Source organism: Mytilus edulis, chromosome 9 (genome assembly GCF_963676685.1).
Source record: "Mytilus edulis chromosome 9, xbMytEdul2.2, whole genome shotgun sequence".
Lineage (NCBI taxonomy): Eukaryota > Metazoa > Mollusca > Bivalvia > Mytilida > Mytilidae > Mytilus > Mytilus edulis.
In genome coordinates, this window is record NC_092352.1 from 1609916 (window position 1) to 1630042 (window position 20127).

The window sequence follows — 20127 nt, forward strand, 5'->3', positions numbered from 1 at the left end:
CGTTTCTTTGAATAAGTCTTAGTGATGCATTTGCTTTATTTGTGATGTTATTTATACGTGAATTCTATGTCAGATCGTTTGTAATGGTAAGATATTTTGCTTTGTCGGTAAATTTTGATATATACTCATGTAGTGTGTATTTAAAGATGATTGTTTTATGTTTTTTTTTGTAATGTGGATAATTTCACATTTGTCTAGGTTAAAAGACATTAGTGGTTACTTGCTCCGATAGTTCCAATTTATGTAAGTCTAAATGATGTGTCTTTGGTGGTCTAGTTTGTCGAACTATTTTGAATAATCAACAACAATTACGTTAGTTTGTCTACCGTTTGGTATAATCAAGTATTTGTGGTGTGAATGTTGCCACTGCTGATGGACGTTTCGTCCCCGAGGGTATCATCAGCCCAGTAGTCAGCACTTCGGTGTTGACATGAATATTAATTATATAGTCATTTTGATTAGTTTCCTGTTGACAAAACTAATTTTTTTTTCGAAAAACTAAAGATTTTCTTACCCCAGGAATAGATTACCTTTGCCGTATATGGCACAACTTTTTGGAATTTTGGGTCCTCAATGCTCTTCAACTTTACACTTGTTTGGCTTTCTAACTATTGTGATCTGAGCGTCACTGATGAGTCTTATGTAGACGAAACGCGTGTCTGACGTATTAAATTATAATCCTGGTACCTTTGATAACAATTTAGTAGTTGTGTTTCACAGCACACTTTTGTGTTCTTCAATGGGAGCCGCATTAGGGATACTGGCCCAGTTACCTATTGTACTTCGTTAATATCTCGAATTCAGTGATGTAATAATCAAGGACAAGAAGACATGATAAAGCCCCGAAATGACAATGTAAAACAATTCAAACGAGAAAAATTAACGGATTAATCTATGTACAAAACATGAACAAAAACGAATATGTAACACGTAAACAAACGACAACCACTGAATCACAGGCTCCTGACTTGGGACAGACACATGCATACATAATGTGGCGGGGTTAAAAATGTTAGCGAGATCCCAACCCTCCTTCTAACCTGGGACAGTGCTGTAACAGTACAACATAAAAACGAAAGCTAGTTTTTATCCGACTACATAAAGACTCCAAATCGGCAGAGATAAATTAAAATTTCAGATATAATTAAAATTGAATTTACTCGGTCACTGTATTCCATTGTGTTCTTACTCCTTCTATCAAAGGTGAGAACATCCACATCCTGTAGGCCCACAAAACTGAGCGGATCTATTTGGTTGCCAGGAGGGGTCAATATGGTGTACGGCATATACAATGTCTTTTTCAGCAACATGGTTGGTGCTTGCAACCGTTGACAAACATGGACAAAATTTATATTGAATGCAACCATCAAGAGCAGCTTTTACAGCCAAAGTAACGTCTCTAAGCTTTTTACCGTCTTCTAGAACTTTATGAAACTGTCCGGTGCTGACCGTCGAACAATCAGGTCGTAATGAACTCAGATTGATAAAATCGTAAATGGACAGATTAGTGAACGTATCAACTAAAACACAGATGACGTCTCGTTCTGTGATTGATTTACCAAAGGAAGCGATATGTTTGTCGGCGACACCAGAATACGCGTTGTGTACAGCATCAACTAACATTGATAAGGATTCCAACTGGCTGCTATTTACATAACGAACTATAACGTCTCGCATCAATTTGGATTTCCTCTTGGCATAAGCTTGTCGGTTAAAACGGTCAAACGTGGTTGCATTGACATCACAACGAGGCCTGAAACTGTCTATTGGGAAATAATCATACTCTATCAGATCATATCTTAATATAGAGACTGTACAAACTGTATCGGCTAGTGTTAAAGAATCGCCAAATGTTCGCATCGTTCCTGACGGGCTAAATTTTAAAATACTTTTAATATCGGACTGCATATCTCCTACTGTTTCTTCTATTTCCGACTTACTTAATGTATTGTTATAAAGGACTGTTCGCGCTAACATTTTGTCGTGAATTTCCGTCATGTTATTGCTCACCTTTTTCAAAAATTCTATGACATTAATTTGTTGAGATCTTATAGATTGTTTTGTTATAGAATTAAAATCGATAGTAAACAAAGGATCAGATGTATCGACCGGAAGGCGAGGAAGTCCAATGACGTCAGAAAAGTTACTAAAGTTTGTTGAGTTCTCCACCAATTGTTTAAACGGTAAACTTAAATGTTGGAACGTGTGGACAACGTCTGTCCATATACCTTCCATTTTGACAGTTTCATTTGCAATAGTTTCGAGTTCATTGGTTAAGTTATTATGATAGTGTTGATAATCTTCGCGCGCTTTGTCCATCTTGTCTGCCACATCTTTCCATTGTTTGACTTGGAGGGCTGTGGAAATACCATCAGCTATAATGCCGATACCCATCATTGCTTTCTGTGACCAACTCAGTCGGTAGTTCTTCACAAACAACTTGTTCTTTGAAGGAGAGAAGAATTCTTTCGCATTTTTTAACTTTTGTAATGGTGATTTAAAGGTGCTCTTCAATTTTCCTTTAAATCCTTTCCAGGTTTTGATAGCTGTCCATTTTTTTATGTTTTTTCCAAAACTGCGGAGACTTTCGCCGAAATTTTTTCCCATTTGTTTTAAAACCTTAGGAGCCATTTTCAATTTTTTAACTACTCCGAAGTTCGTATTTGTGTTTCTTACTCGTGACCCGTCCATTCTTGACCACAATTCCTCAGACGTGCTAGCTAGAATGTCTTCACTACTGAGAACTTGTTTGTATGCTGTTTGAATTGCACTGATGAATTTATTAACAGTGGCTTCAATCACAAACTGAACAACAATACCCAAAAGAGCACTCTTTTTATATTCAAGTAACATCTGCTTTAGATCGGTAAGTCGATATTCTAAGGTACCAACAGCATGTCCAAGATAGTGTTCGTACGTTTCGTTAGTTGTCGCAGCTGCCATTTGTGACAGTTTTGGTAATTTAATTTCCAATAGTAATGTCAGATCTTCCTCGATCTCTTGTAAGTTTTCTACAGCCTGAAGGGTATGATTGATGTAATAGTCAATATATCCATTATTTGTTGTGGCCGTTTTAAGGTTATAATATCTTTCTTTACTGTGCATGTATTCTTCTTCATATTTACTAGTCATGGTTTTTATTTCCCCGTCAAGGCGTGCAATTTCATCTTTATTTCTGCAAATACTTGGATAATACATGCATCCTTCTACAAATAATAAGGGAAAAGCGGTTAAATAGAATATTGTTTAATGTATAATATACCAGTCGTTCTTTATTGGTCTTTTAATTTAACTTTTTTTATTCGAGCGTCACTTGTGAGTTTGTGTAGACCAAACGCGCATCAAACAATATGCAATCATTGTGTCTGAGTTTTTAATGGACGTTTGAAAAAAGTTAAATTGAAAAAAACAATACCGAAAGAAAGCAACTTGCTCTTAATCTGTAATTCAAATATTTAACTTAATCATAATGTTTTAAATAGGTGGCAATATAAAAATTACACTATATCAACCAACAGAACGAAAGTAAAACAAAAGTCATATTCCTGACTTGGTACCAATCTATAAGTCAACATACAGTCATACACAATAGAAATATGCCAATTCAGTACTGTAAGTTCTAGAGAGCATCTGTTTTTCTAGAACGTTGTGAATAGTTCAACATAAACTAACATAGGTATTCCATTAGCACCATAATTTCCAAAATTATTAAAAAAACATATTATGATCTGACGTCAAATGACGAATGCCGAGGTACATGATTTCGTTGAGGTATATGAATATCTGGCAGGTGAGGGGGGAAACTTACATGTCCTCCTTTTTTTTTGAATTTAGATCTTATGAGTATGTACTCTCTAAGCATTATAGTTTGTTTATTTGTTTCATTTCGATGAAGAGAGGTAAACAGCTTGTTTAAGGCCTCGGGAGCCGACTGGTCAAAACAATTGATCTACAATGAACACTGATGTTGTCAGTTCAAATTACGCCCCTGACTGTTTGGTCTCGGATTTTGATTGACAAGAAGTTTTCATGCCATAAGGTCGGTTATGATCATATCCTTAGTTCGACTTTGACAATTAACGTCAGATTCATATAAGACGATTTTGAAGGTCATTCCTTTCCGAAATATATTTTTCAATTCTTCGACATTTTTTTATTCTGAACACTCTAGATGTTGTTTTTCGAGAAAATTACAAATCGACAAGAAAGAGAAAACACTAAATCAAAGAAACCAGGATGCTTATATTTAACAAACTCCTACAAATACTGAAAACAAACTCCTCTTAACTGATTTTATAACATGAACCATGTATCAAGTTACTTACCTGATAGCGCACTTCCGAGAGTCAAACCGAGGCTCGTTGCCTTCACTAGCATGGAAACACCGGAAACTGCAAGATAAAAACGTTCATAACTTTTTAAAAGTTTCGCATTGTGTTTAAAAAACAAGGAAGAAGATACAGTATTATTACATGAGACCAAATGACATTGATGTTAACAACTATAGTTTTTGAAATGCCTCGACATAACAAAAAGTAAAACAATTCAAACGAGACCATCACAAAATTGCATATATATAAGAAAAGGGAAAAGCTCAAAAGTTGGAAGACAGAGCACTGCATGTCAAAAAACACAAAATTATAAAGACTGAACAACACGAGAACATACAAAAAACTTATGTGCAGCAAAAAGGTGAGCAGTTGTCTTCAATTATAGCGTATCATTTTTACCAAGCTTTTAGATAAAAAGGAACTTTTCGTCAGGTTCTTATTGCTCGGTGTTTAATTATCTATGTTGTGTTTTGTATACTGATGTTTTTCTGCTGGTCTTTTCTTGTTATAGCTAGTGCATTTTCGTCTTAGGAGTTTGATTGTTCCTTTGGTATCTTTTATCTCTCTGTTGTAGTCTACAAGCTTAATTTTGCATAGTATTTACTTACATATAACTGATCCCCAGCCTCTTTTCTCTCGGTGCAACAGCTCAATACCTAGAAATGAATAACATGAAGATTGTGGACTAAATAAATATTTTGCTGAACACAAAGGAGTGATAGCTCTTTTTGTGATAAGACTATTACAGTAAAATTCGTGTACACTCCCTTATATGATTAATGCAGATGTGTCAATAAAGTGTTTACAATGACAATTCTCGCCGCCAACCCAAAGGGAGTGCTATGACAACGGGATTTAGGTTACTATGGTAAGGAAAGAACACGGAAAGCGCAACCGGGCTCCTGGGCGGGAACTGAATAGATATCAACAGATTGATCTCCAGATCAAAGTCCGGGGCAACTTTTTCCTACCGATACCCCCAAAGAAATTCATCGTAGTATAAACTCCGATATGGGTAGCAGAGATGTATTCTGGAGGTTGAAAATCACCCTTCTGATGTACTCAAAGTTCCAGTTACCCGAGTTAGAATTGATCTCGGGACCTGTAGCAGTGCAGACATCTGTCTTAACCAATAGACCACGAACTCAACAATTTTAACCGTACTCACCCCTTTCATCTATGGGTAATGAATGTTTGAGTTCTGGGTCTTTAATCCTCTTTATGACTCCATCATTCAGAAACTTTTGTTCAGCTGCAAGACAATAAATAAGCTTCATAATGATATAAATGGTACTAAAACGTAACCATACTTTTGTGTCGTGTGTACTTTTGTTTGTCTATTTCATTTTGCATTGGCGTTGTCAGTTTATTTTCGATATATGAGTTTGACTGTCCCTCTGGTATCTTTCTTTCCTCTTTTAAGCATTTTGCACAACTAAAATGTATCTTTACGTATATCTAAAGCAACAGAAAGCTATTCTAACGTTGATCTCATTACCTTACATGTTTATATATGCAGTTTTTTGTGAAAATATCCAAACAATTTCATAAAACTTTAGAAAAAAACATCAATAATGCAAGGTTTCTAATGTATCCTCATCTACCTAAGACAATCTGTACCTTATCGTAGGACATACTAAGTGCTTCGAAGATTGTTGAAACTTTTGATCTTTTTTGGAATTAATTGGCAGGTGACCATTTAAGGACAATTAGGGTTTCAACCTCAATAACCGATTAGTCAAGAAAACAGCGTCCTTTGAATTTTCGAGCTTCTCGACAAGAACCTAACCACAAAAGCACCATTTGATGTTCCATACTTAAATCAAGGATGCAGAAAAACAAAATGCATACTTTTGATATTCGAGAAAAAAATATAAAAGGCGCATCATTATCTTTTTTTGTCAACAAATCTTGTTAAATTTTTCGTTATACACGTTCTCTTTCATCTATTTAAACACGTGTATGTTTCTTCTCATATAAATATTTCTTACCTCGACAGTAATTGATTGCCAGGAGAATGACTACAATCCTTTTAATCGACAACATGTTAACTGGGGAGAAGGAAGCTGAAAGTTCAAGAACATATTTGTGTAAGCGTTTCCTATGCTTTTCATTGAGGCAGTCAAAACGCAGAAGAAAAATGTAATAAAAAAGAAAGGACGCACATATTGATTATCAAAATCTAAGGTATATATAAACATAAGAATGAGAACTGATAGTAATTGCCTAGATAAATAGACGGAAGGGGAATGAAACAGTTACGTATAGTTGTATAGATGGAATGATGAATGAAGAGACGAAAGAATTGTCGAGGGATGGAGGGATTACAAGACTAACAACGCATTGACTTATAGTTGTATAGATGGATGGATGGATGGATGGATGGATAGACGAAAGAATTATCGAGGGATGGAGGGATTGCAAGACTAACAACGCATTGACTTATAGTTGTATAGATGGATGGATGGATGGATAGACGAAAGAATTATCGAGGGATGGAGGGATTGTAAGACTAACAACGCATTGACTTATAGTTGTATAGATGGATGGATGGATGGATGGATAGACGAAAGAATTATCGAGGGATGGAAGGATTCGTAAGACTAACAACGCATTGACTTATAGTTGTATAGATGGATGGATGGATGGATGGATAGACGAAAGAATTATCGAGGGATGGAGGGATTGCAAGACTAACAACGCATTGACTTATAGTTGTATAGATGGATGGATGGATGGATAGACGAAAGAATTATCGAGGGATGGAGGGATTGCAAGACTAACAACGCATTGACTTATAGTTGTATAGATGGATGGATGGATGGATAGACGAAAGAATTATCGAGGGATGGAGGGATTGTAAGACTAACAACGCATTGACTTATAGTTGTATAGATGGATGGATGGATGGATGGATAGACGAAAGAATTATCGAGGGATGGAAGGATTCGTAAGACTAACAACGCATTGACTTATAGTTGTATAGATGGATGGATGGATGGATGGATAGACGAAAGAATTATCGAGGGATGGAGGGATTGCAAGACTAACAACGCATTGACTTATAGTTGTATAGATGGATGGATGGATGGATGGATAGACGAAAGAATTATCGAGGGATGGAGGGATTGCAAGACTAACAACGCATTGACTTATAGTTGTATAGATGGATGGATGGATGGATGGATAGACGAAAGAATTATCGAGGGATGGAGGGATTGTAAGACTAACAACGCATTGACTTATAGTTGTATAGATGGATGGATGGATGGATGGATGGATAGACGAAAGAATTATCGAGGGATGGAGGGATTGCAAGACTAACAACGCATTGACTTATAGTTGTATAGATGGATGGATGGATGGATAGACGAAAGAATTATCGAGGGATGGAGGGATTGTAAGACTAACAACGCATTGACTTATAGTTGTATAGATGGATGGATGGATGGATGGATGGATAGACGAAAGAATTATCGAGGGATGGAAGGATTCGTAAGACTAACAACGCATTGACTTATAGTTGTATAGATGGATGGATGGATGGATAGACGAAAGAATTATCGAGGGATGGAGGGATTGTAAGACTAACAACGCATTGACTTATAGTTGTATAGATGGATGGATGGATGGATGGATGGATAGACGGAAGAATTCTGGAGGGATTGAAAGACTGACAACGCATTGACGTATAGATTGATGAATGGATGGAAGGACGGAAGAATTTTCTAGGGATGAAGGGAGGAATGAAGGACTGACAACGCATTGGTGTATAGTTGTATAGATTGGTAGACGAAAAAATTATGAACCGTATGAAAGACTGACAACGCATCGACATATGGTTGTATAGATTGACGGATTGATGGATTAGCGAAAGAATTGTGGAGGGTTATAGGGATTGAAAGATTGATAACGCATTGACGTATGGTTGTCTAGATTAACGAATGGATGGATAGACGATTGAATTATGGAAGGATTCGAAGATGAGGATTAAAACGTCCAACCGGCCCTGGCTTCTCTAATTCACGGTCGGGCATGTTAATAATATATCAATTTGATCTACATTTTCAATAGAACGACACGACAGTATTTCTTATCTACTGCTTCGGTCCCACTGCAGTTGGAAATACAGTACGTCAGTATTAAGGGAACAACAGTACGTATTGTAGCCATTAGGTAATTTGTATTATTTTGCTTTATTTAGATGATAGTTTTGGTCTAGATTGTGTTTTGTAAACTGCTGAGTGTCTTTTTGTCTTTTTTTATTTATCTATGACTTCGAATGTCCCTTTGGTATTTCTCCTCTCATCTTCAAGTACATAAACTTCGAAATATATTTTAACTTTGTATGAGTATTTCAAATTCACCTGCAACAGTACGGCTTTGGTTATCCCGTTAGAATTTTTTATTTGTCTTTAACTTTTAATAGGTTTGTGTTCCGAAACTTTAATGTCACAAGCATATCTGATGGAAGTTGAATTGTTTCCAGACTGTGCACATAAATAGTTTATTGTGTATATATTACTTCATCAACTCCTCTTATGTATAATATGCCTCCTTACCTTAAAGTTAACATGAAGTCTATTTGATATCCCCTATTATTCTCTGTAGTCCAAGTCTGGCGACCGATATATTACTTCAGGTGCTTTTATATGTCACAGAAATAGGATGAAATGTTTGGGGTTTTTTCAAATGTTAGATAAAGATGTGTTATAAATACATATTTTTGTCAATTCTAATACCCTGACCTATAAACATTATTTCAGTGGAAACTTCTTGTTTACAAAGTATTTACATAAGGTGTTTCATGTGTCAAAATATGACTGAGAATTACAAATAACTGTTTGATCACATTTTAATCGGTCTAAATTTCAAAGTTCACAGGCAAAATAAGCAGACTATACAGTTGTTTGTTCTCATTGTTGAAGGCCGTTTGATGACCTTTAATTTATCAAATGCACTCTTGTGGATATTTATATCATTGGCAATCATACCACATCTCCTCGTTTTTATATTATGCTCTATTTATAATTTATCTGTTGGATATTTTCGGTTTCATACGGAATTATTTTTGCTTCAACATTCTTGTTCTGATATAGAAGATTAACCGTATTATAGACGTTTTCAAACTATCAGGTATTCTGGAATGGTTTTGGTGTAAAAGAGGGACGAAAGACACTAGAGGGAAATCAAACTCATAAATTGATAACAAATTGACAACGGCATGGCCGCTAAAAATGAAAAGGTCAAACAGACAAACAATAGTACACATGACACAACATAGAAAACTAAAGAATACTCCACGTGTGACACCCGTCATGTTGCTTATGTGATAACAAATCCGGTAAATAGTCTAATTCGGGAGGTCACATTCATGAAAGAGAAGGATTGAAGATACGACATAAAGAACATATCTGATATCATCTGTGAAACGGTTATTCCATAACGGTCAACCAGCTCGTGATGGCGTCCGTACAATATTTACGATATAATGACTCAACTTCACCATTTGGAATTCTTGGTTTAATAGCGTCATTGTGAGTAGCAACCCTCTATCAAGAAAATCATGATAGGAAATGCAACCACTGGAACATTGAATCAATGGGAGATATATACCCCGTAACCGGTTACGTTCATATCAAGGTTTACTTCAGTTTTGTTTGATCTAGTTGAAATTTGCTGAACAAAAGTTGCCCAGAGTTTACATAGACCGTATTATTCAACAAATTAATAATAACTATGTAAATGTTTCCCTTGTTACAATGGCTTCTCAAATATCTAGCGATTTCATCAAACTATTTCTTTCATTATGTGAAAATTGTAATATGAAAAAAAAAGCATTTAAAGACGGAATATATAAGTGGAATCCATTTTATCGACAGTTTTTCAAAATATGCATCGATCTGACTTTCAATTTAATTGATGTTTTAACAATTTTCAGTGTTCCCCATAAACTACAAAGTGAAAAATGTCGTGAATCAATAGCTTTGGTTATAAGCTTCAATGCCATGATTAAAAATAAAAGCACAAACAAACAAACAATACTACACAAAACACAACATTTAAAACCAAAGACTAAGCAACACGAACCCTACTTAAACCTGGGGGTGATATCAGGTGCTCCGGAAGGGTAATCAGATCCTGCTCCACATGTGGCACCCGTCATGTTGCGCATGTTAATAAAAACCAGATAACAAGTCTAATTAAGTAGTTCACATTCGTGAAAAGAAGACGGGATTCTAGTTACGATATGAGGAACTAATCCGTTTCATCATAACGGCCAACCAACTCGTGATAGCGTCTGTAAAATTAACGAAGGTATGATTCACCATATGGAACTCTTGGTTTAAAAGCTTCTTAGTAAGCAGCAACCCTCTATCAAGGAAATCATGATAGGAAAAACAAGCCCAGGAACATATACTCCGTATGCATTCGCAGCTGGAATGTTGCTACATATAATTGAAAGGGTCACATTTGGGAAGCTGAAATACTTTCAATTATATATATGTATTAAGCATACATACGTTTCATATTAAAGTAACAGGGAAAATTTACATAATTCAGGTTAGCGTTGTGGTGATTTAGTTGAAGCACGCGATAATTCAACATGGTTGCTGCGCTGTAGCTCTATGTGGAAATCATGTATGTCACGTAAGAATTAGGTCAACTGTTGTCATAAAACTAAAACATTTCTAAAGTAAAATTCACTTCACCTTGTTTTCAAAAAAAGACAAGCGAGCGACAGATATATGTTATTTAAATGTTTGTAACGTAACAACAAAATAGAAAAAATGAAATCCACCTGCCATTCCGAAACATCGCTCCCACATATCTAATCCTCTAGGAAACCCAAATGTGTTCCATATTTTATCATAAAACTTTTTGTTTAATGTTTCCTTTTGTCACAATGATGATTTAGCATCATGGATAAAAATATAAAGAAATCTGTAACATTGTCGTACTGGCTTGTGTTAATAGTACTGATTTTATTTGAACACCCAGCTGGTAAGTTTGAAAGGAACACGTATTGGCTTGTGTTAATAGTACTAATTTTATTTGAACACCCAGCTGGCAAATTTGAAAGGCACACGTACTGGCTTGTGTTAATAGTACTAATTTTATTTAAACACCCAGCTGGTAAGTTTGAAAGGAACACGTATTGGCTTGTGTTAATAGTACTAATTTTATTTGAACACCCAGCTGGTACGTTTGAAAGGAACACGTACTGGCTTGTGTTAATATTACTGATTTTATTTGAACACCCAGCTGGTAAGTTTGAAAGGAACACGTACTGGCTTGTGTTAATAGTACTGATTTTATTTGAACACCCAGCTGGTAAGTTTGAAAGGAACACGTACTGGCTTGTGTTAATAGTACTGATTTTATTTGAACACCCAGCTGGTAAGTTTGAAAGGAACACGTACTGGCTTGTGTTAATAGTACTGATTTTATTTGAACACCCAGCTGGTAAGTTTGAAAGGAACACGTACTGGCTTGTGTTAATAGTACTGATTTTATTTGAACACCCAGCTGGTAAGTTTGAAAGGAACACGTACTGGCTTGTGTTAATAGTACTGATTTTATTTGAACACCCAGCTGGTAAGTTTGAAAGGGACACGTATTGGATTTTGAACATTTTTTTCGGTAAGTAGGAAACGTCTAAAGTAGTGTTGTATTGGGTTGTGATTATTCTGTTGGTAAGTAAGAAATATCTAACGTAGTGTTGTATTGGCTTGCGTTTATAGAACTGCTGCTTTTATTTTAACTTCTGGTGGTAATTTTAAAAAATACAAATCTATCACATTAGTGTGTTGACTTTTGTTGCTAGTAACTGTTTTTGTTTGTATGTTTGAATATGCATAAAAATTACATGAATTTTAAAAGTAAAACAATCCAAAGACATTTGTCTGCACAATATATGGCGATCTTCAAAACTTGTAATTCATATATGGAAAAAAAACCTGAACTGGCTAACAAATATTCTATCCTAATACTTGCTCCATGAACTACATATCTTCTACCCGAATCCTTGATTAGAATCCTTAAACTTGAAGTACTGTTTTACTCTTGATTTTCTACGTCAGTGATGATATACTATGTTATCAGATGAACGCACATTCCGTTTTGCTGTTCGCTCATTTGGCTTATTTTCTACTAATGCATTCATATTTACAGCGTATTAACATTCACAACTGAAAAAATAAGGCCTTATCAAGTACGTATTTCATAAAATATTTTACAGTGTATCGTCGCCAGATAACTAAAGTAGTGTGCATTTTGAAGTTGCAATAAAGTACGAGGAAACAAATTAAAGTATTAACCTTTTCCACATTATTTTTCAGTAGTGGCATTAACTGTTAGTGGTGTTTCGTATGAAAATCATGTAGATTACGACCAAGCTGGTAAGAAATAACATTATGATATTGTATCACTTTGCCATTCTAAGCAAGTAAAAGTCAAGGGTATATCGAGAGAGCTTTTCCCTGAAAAAAATTATTGCAATTCCTTCATTGTAACATTCGCGTTATTTTGGAGTTGACTATTCTAGACTTAAACTGCTATCATCTTATTAGTTGCAGCGAAAATAATGAAATATCCAATCTGAATATTATCCAGCTTTTGCTAACATATTACTATAAGAATAAGAATAAGAATACTTTATTAATCCAATTATGGACCCTTGTGGGTTTTAAATTTCATACAATCACTGATTACAATGATTTGTGTTATAACAATGAAATAATAAAATGAAATACACGACAATAGAACACTGAACAGTTATTGCATGCACATGGAAGAGAAAGTAATAGATATAGGGGTATTTTTCTCCCATGTACACACAACAACCAATTACTAGATATTTATGTATATAATTATATTTCTTTCACATTTGCAAGAATAAGATAAGCACCTTAGAGATTTGACTGCAGTTTATTAATGCATATATAAGCATTTACATATTATTCTAACATGACGTCCTTCAAACGCTTTGAGTACACACCCGTGGTAAAATATGAATATATTGCATTGGCTGTTCCGATCGTACTCCCACGTCATATGTTTTTTTTATGAATGAAGTACCCGACGTCATAGAATGATGACGTTATAATTTAAGCATTTTACGGGAAAATACACGCTTCTGATACCGAAAATCATCACAACAAGGAAACGTCAACAAACGATGCTAAAATGTGGTATAAGCCCATTTTTTTATACATAGAAGACATTTCAGTTAATTATCATTAAAATTCATCCAAATCTATCTAAATAAGTTTTGTGAATAGTTTGAGCATGTCACTTTTTCTGTTTGCTCCGGGTTTTTTACGCCAATCTAAAAGTGCGTTAATTTATGAGAACGGCAAAAAATGGCCTCCACCTAGAGCGCTTCGATCCAAAACAATTGCCGTATTTGTCCTATTAGAATCGAAATAATTCAGGGGGGCTTGAATATATCTAGATTTTACCACGGGTTGTCCCTTTATGCCGATATTTTACCCCTCGCTATCGCTCAGGGTAAAATATTTGTCATAAAGGGCCAACCCGTGGTAAAATAACGATATATTCAAGCCCCCATGAATTATTTCTTAAATAGAATATGCATACACATAGATAGAGAAATGTGTATTTAAATTTAATTTTTGAATTTAAAATATATATATATGGATAAACTAAAAGAGATTTAGCCATTAACAAAATTTGTGGATCTCAATTCAAAACTCTGGATAAGAAAAACACTTAACTTTTTAAGTATATGTTGATCCTCAGTGGTCATTAACCATAAACATTTTGATTTGCAGTCTAAGTTATTAAAATTTTGGCAGTGCTCATGAGCTTGTGCAAACAATGATTCCCGACATTTATTATACAATGGACAGTATATAAAAAAATGAATTCATGGGGATTGGAAAAAATATTTTACATTTTTCTAGACAGTATTGGAATGAATACAGCCATGTTAATAAAAAGAATTCAATTGTGATGATTTTTTTAAATTCTTTTTTTTTTTTTTATCTTTTGTGTTAGTATAATAAAATAAATACTACATTACTGGTGTTCAGTGGATGTCGTTTGTTGATGTGGTTCGTTTCTCGTTTTTTATATAAATTAAACCGCTGTTTTCCCGTTTGAATAGTTTTTAATACTAGTCATTTTTGTGGCCCTTTGTAGCTTGTTGTTCGTTGTAAGCCAAAACTCTTTGTTGAAGACCATACTTTGACCTATCAGTTTACTGTACTACATATATCAACAGGTGCATACTTTTACAAATTGTGACTTGGACGAAGAGTTGTCTGATTTGCACTCATACCACATCTTCTTATACTATACTCAGTACTGCTTTATTTTATACAAATTTACTGTAGATGAATTATTATATTATTTATTAAACAGATGCTCCTGACACTTGTAGTCCCTGGGAAGAGTTTGATGGGACGGAATGTGTGTGTGCCAGTAGTAGTGCCGGGTGTACTGACGAGGGTGGAATGGTTTGTGATGACCAAGGGGGACAATATCGTTCCTCTTGCTATTTCTCTCTCCAGATGTGCCAACAAAACATTAGTATTGACGACAACATAGTATCCTGTGGTACGGTATCATCATCATCATCATCATCATCATCATCATCATCATCATCATCATCATCATCATCATCATCATCATCATCATCATCATCATCATCATCATCATCATCATCATCATCATCATCATCATCATCATCATCATCATCATCATCATCATCATCATCATCATCATCATCATCATCATCATCATCATCATCATCATCACCAATCAATCAATCAATCAATCAATCAAATAATCCTTCCATCTACAAATCAATTAATCAATCAATCCATTATTTAATCCATCAATCAATCAATCCACCAATCAATTAATCCTTCCATCAATTAATCAATCATCTTATCAATCCAACCATCAATCAATCGATCCATCTATCCATTAATCAATTATAATTTGTAGTAGTATGACTATCAATATTATTATTATCATTATCACTACTGGTACTATTATGTTTACAATAATTTTACAATTATTATTATTTTATAAATTCTTTATGTATGTTTGTTTGTTTAGTTGTTTTTTGGTGTTTTTTAAGTATCTGTATTTTGTGTTACGCAACATAGTTTTATCAGTTTACTGTACTACATATATCAACAGGTGCATGCGACACACTAAGGCTTACCGGAGGTAAAAACTACCCTAAAGGTGTCACCCTAGCAAAGTTCACTAGACAAGGACCAGAGGCAGGATTAGCAACAAGATATAAATCTATAAACGACAATGAAACCGAGGTTTTCTTTGTACCAAAACTGAATGCATGGACAATTGGTATGTTATTTTATCAGTTTATTAAATATTCAGTAAATTAGCATAAACAAGGGGTGAAAGATACAAGAGGGACAGTAAAATTCATAGATCGAAAATAAAATGACAACGCCATGGCTATAACATAAAAAGACAAACAGACAAAAAAAATTACACCAGACACAACATAGAAAACCAAAGACTGAGCAACACAAAAAACTGGGGGTGATCTCAGGTGCTCTGGGAGGGTAAGCAGATCCTGCTCCACATGTGGCACCTGTCGTGTTGCTCATGTTATTACAAATCCGGTAAATTGTCTTATTCGGTAGGTGAAAAGGGAAGTGAACCAAATCGTGATGGCGTCCGTAAAATATACGAAGAGATGATTTCAACTTTTTTCAACCATTTGGAACTCAAAGTTAATAGCTTCCTTCAGAGCAGCAATCCTCTATCAAGAAAAGCATGACAGGAATACAAGCACGGGAATATCGTATCAATTTGTAGATATATACGCCGTAAATTATCCATTCCAATAGTCGGCTGACAATTATTTAAACCCGTCGTGCTGTTCATAGTAGTACAAATCCGATAAGTTTGATTTGGTAGGTTCCTAAGTCCAATAGTTTTTGGAGAGATGATATCTTACATTTATGTATTATTTTAATAGGAAAATCAACTATCAATGGCAGTTTTGTATCTATGATTCAACCAATAAATGCCTCATTCCCCGGAGATGGTGTTCCAGGAATGTTGATACCAAACAAAAATGGAACGGATATTACATGGGAGCTGGACGAAACTTTTCGCTTGGAATGTGTAAAAGGTATGTAGTATTGCAGTACACCTTTTTTTACGGCGCTTTGTGTCAGTCAACTGTAAATAGCATGGTGGTTTGTTGTCCAGTATAGAAAGGAACATGTTTTTAGAGAAAACATATTTTGCTGTTGATTTACCTCCCCGTATAACTTCTACAAGTGGTTACATTTTACTACTTTTAATGTATTTGTTCACTCACGTACATTTCACTTCCTCTACTCAATGTGAATGTTTCCTTCATATGACAAGAAACCATCTATTAATTAGTGCACTATTTAAACAAATTTGTATATTTGACATAATATGAAGCAAATATAAATGTTTTTGAAATATCACTTTTAAACTGAAAGATTTCCACCGCCATTTTGATACATACATTTATTTTGTCTTTATTAAATCTTCATTGTTTAGATCATTTACCAGGAGTGAGAGTAAAGAGATTTATCTTGTAAGTAGCCATTCTTATGTTTTACCTGGCCACAAAAATTAAGCAATTCACAAATATAGTAATACCTTGTCTTCTTCAGTTTGACATAAAACCTTATAGTTCACTTAACATTAAAAAAAAATATGCCGCAGCTCATGTATACGATGGAAACTAGCACAATCTCTGCACTTAAAGGAACATTTGCAAAAAGTTTGCATGTCCCAGAATAACCTTATTTATATATATTTCATACTTTTCTAGCATGGCTATTTTCGCTGATATAGTCTGAAGTTGACAACAACATTCCATTATTCCAAGTATCAATATTTATTCTTTATGTGTTCTAGTATGGCTATATTCACTGCTGTATCTGTAGTTGACAACATTATTCCATTATACCGTGTATCAATATTTATTCTATATTTATTTCTAGTATGGCTATATTCGCTGCTGTATCTGTAATAACCGCTGCGACAACAACTACGTTACATGTAGTACAGTCTAAAAAGGGATGTCTGTATTATCCAAGTGTTTGTTCCATGAGGTAACAATCTTAAAAGAGAATACAGGGTTTTACTTCGGATACAATTTTGATTAAGGACCTTGTTTTTCATATGGAGGAATAACGATAAATGGCATGTGAGAAAGCAATATGTTAGACGCATCAGAAGCATTCAATAATAGCGTGTTGTTTTCAGTTTTTACAGGGCTGGATCGAAACTTTGCAGTTCCAGATGGTATCATCAGCTCAGCAGTCAGATCTTCGGTACTGACATGATTTATACCAAAACCTTCTACAATTTTCAATTAGAACTTTATAAATCATAAAGATCCCCCTTATGAAAGTTGTACTTATGTAATTTGCTATTTTTGTATAGGCCCTTTTTGGTCATATAGTTCATCAACTGTTAGTGAACAATTTTGGCTTTGCAATATTCGGCTTTGAGCGTTCCTGATGGTGATAAACCAAAATAAAGCGCCTCGGACGCATGCAATTTATGATGTGTTGCTTTCATTTGTTATATCATATCTTAAAGGGGACTTTGTATACGGAAATACTATTATTGGTATATATACATGATATATAAAGATGTAAAAATGTAGATTTTGGTAAAGATAAAATACTGTTTCGTTAAATTACACAAATTTCAGGAAATATTTTTTAAAAATAGGTAGATATTGACATTTAATTTGAAATTATGCAACATCCATAATTTATTATAAAACAAAATAATAGTCCTGACAAACACTTCTGTTAATTATAATATTCAGTAACGATTATTGTAAGGTTGATAAAACTATTTTAAATGAATTCACAGTAATATTTGATACTACTAATTGCTTTTTACTGTAGAAATGAAATCAAGAACCATCTTTTACCATCCTTAAAAAAGGACAAGGAGAGATTCCTGACATTATACGGACAGCCAAAGGAGTTTGAATCAGTAGTAGATAAAATACATGACCAAATTCAAATAATTCAAGAGAGAATAATAAAAATACCAGAGTTACACACAACCCTAAATATAAGTTTGTCTAGCTTAGTGCAAACTTACAGCTCAACGAAACATGATTTTCCTCAACTGAACAATTTTTTATCTCACTATGACGATTGGTTATCCAGTGTATTGTCTGCAGCCGGTAATGACGTCGCTATGCTTCCCATGGAGGTCTTAATGGCTATGCCAGCACTTGTCGCAGAAAGTGCCACTTCAATGGCGCTAGCAATGTCTGGCATCGGTGCTGTTCTATCATTTGCCTTTGGCATCGTAGATGTAGTTTCAAGTGTCTTAGATGAGAAGAAAGTAAGAAATCAATTGCAGAGTAACAAAAACGTCCTTATTAGAGCCAGGACTAAACTTGATCGCGCCTTCAACGATATGAAATCATTTCAAAATAAATTCTGTCAATATGTCGTCAAGTATCTTGAGGAACTATCAGGTAAAGGGAAACAGTATGAGTTCACATTCCGTTTACTAAACTTTTTTATCGTGCGTACCTACGGTCACTCACATAACAGATGCAGCAATCCTGCTATTGTAGCTCTTTCTAATCCAAGTAACTTAAAAACTCTTCAGCAACACTATTTACAACCAATTGTAAACAAATTATCGGGCAATGTTGATTCCCTTAAACTTAAAATAGTAGAAGTTAAAGAGACAAAAGCGTTTCTAGATGAAATCAATAGGAAGGTAAAACAACAGAATCAAGATCCGGTGGTGATATTCAGATTTATTAAAAGAAGTATGCCAGTCAGAACAAAGAAAATGTTTAGCAATCTTTTTGATCTTCTGAAGTTTATATCTAAATCTGTACTACCCACAAAATCGTGTTACTGGGGTCAAAACCTCGATCAAATCCGTCGTGGTCTGACAACAGTTCACAACTACATGAATGTCCCAGTATGCAGTAGCAATGAGTTAAGTTTGATTGGTAACGCCATAAAAACTGCAGTTCATAATCATGAGGCCATTTGTAAAATTCACAGACAAGTTCGAGGAAGCGTTTTCCGAAACAAATACCAAACTGTGAGATTTATTGCTGATAATTTACTTCCAACGGAACACTGCTACTGGGGATACGATCTGGATGACATCCGAGGAACTCCGAATACAACTGAAGTCAGTAACGCCAAAGTAGATTCAAGTTTGCTTAGTACACTCCATAACCTGGAGTCGGTAGGTCAGATCGTCCTAGCTCGTAACATGATGGAAGGGATGTATGAAATTCATTCTACAAAATGGCAAAACTTTCTTCTGTGTCACGTGTGGAAGAATCCAGCAGTATTGCGGGCTTTGCATTGTACCAGTTTTACAGCTTCCTCAACGTGCATTCCAACGGCATCTAGTTTCCAGTCATGCTGATACTGAGCAAAATTTCAACCTTTTTATACCAATTAGATTTTTATACTAATAAAGAAAAACTATATTTAAAGTTGTTTGATTATAAAAACACCATCAAATTTTAAAATTATCTTCTATGTTTTACCTTAATGCTCTTTAACTCAGTACTTTGTTTGGACTTTTTTTAACTTTTATTTTTATCTCAGCGTTACTGAAGAATTTGGTACGAAACGTGCGTTTGACGTACAATTATAAAACTGGTTTCTTTGAAAAAAAGTATTGTTTCTTTACAAGAATAAGCAATTGCTGTTGGAACTGTTTTAATGTTTCAAGGTATAAGTAGTTATCAAAGGTACCAGGATTATAATTTAATACGCCAGACGCGCGT

At 34.7% G+C, this 20127-nt stretch overlaps 2 protein-coding genes across 2 annotated transcripts; one reads left to right on the forward strand and one right to left on the reverse strand.

The window, feature by feature from the left end:
- Positions 1 to 1123: 1123 nt before the first annotated feature.
- LOC139487437 (uncharacterized) lies at positions 1124 to 9032 on the reverse strand. Its single transcript, XM_071272218.1, has 6 exons — positions 8894 to 9032; positions 6323 to 6397; positions 5500 to 5583; positions 4940 to 4987; positions 4326 to 4391; positions 1124 to 3206 (listed from the first exon to the last, which is right to left on the reverse strand). Exons 2-6 carry the CDS (start codon positions 6375 to 6377, stop codon positions 1198 to 1200), a joined length of 2262 nt encoding a protein of 753 aa, XP_071128319.1. The 5' UTR covers positions 6378 to 6397; positions 8894 to 9032; the 3' UTR covers positions 1124 to 1197.
- Positions 9033 to 11247: 2215 nt separating this feature from the next.
- Positions 11248 to 19830, forward strand: LOC139487439 (uncharacterized). The gene is made up of 8 exons (XM_071272219.1): positions 11248 to 11336; positions 12674 to 12733; positions 14721 to 14915; positions 15507 to 15677; positions 16321 to 16476; positions 16881 to 16917; positions 17330 to 17440; positions 18251 to 19830. Exons 1-8 carry the CDS (start codon positions 11255 to 11257, stop codon positions 19758 to 19760), a joined length of 2322 nt encoding a protein of 773 aa, XP_071128320.1. The 5' UTR covers positions 11248 to 11254; the 3' UTR covers positions 19761 to 19830.
- Positions 19831 to 20127: the final 297 nt, after the last annotated feature.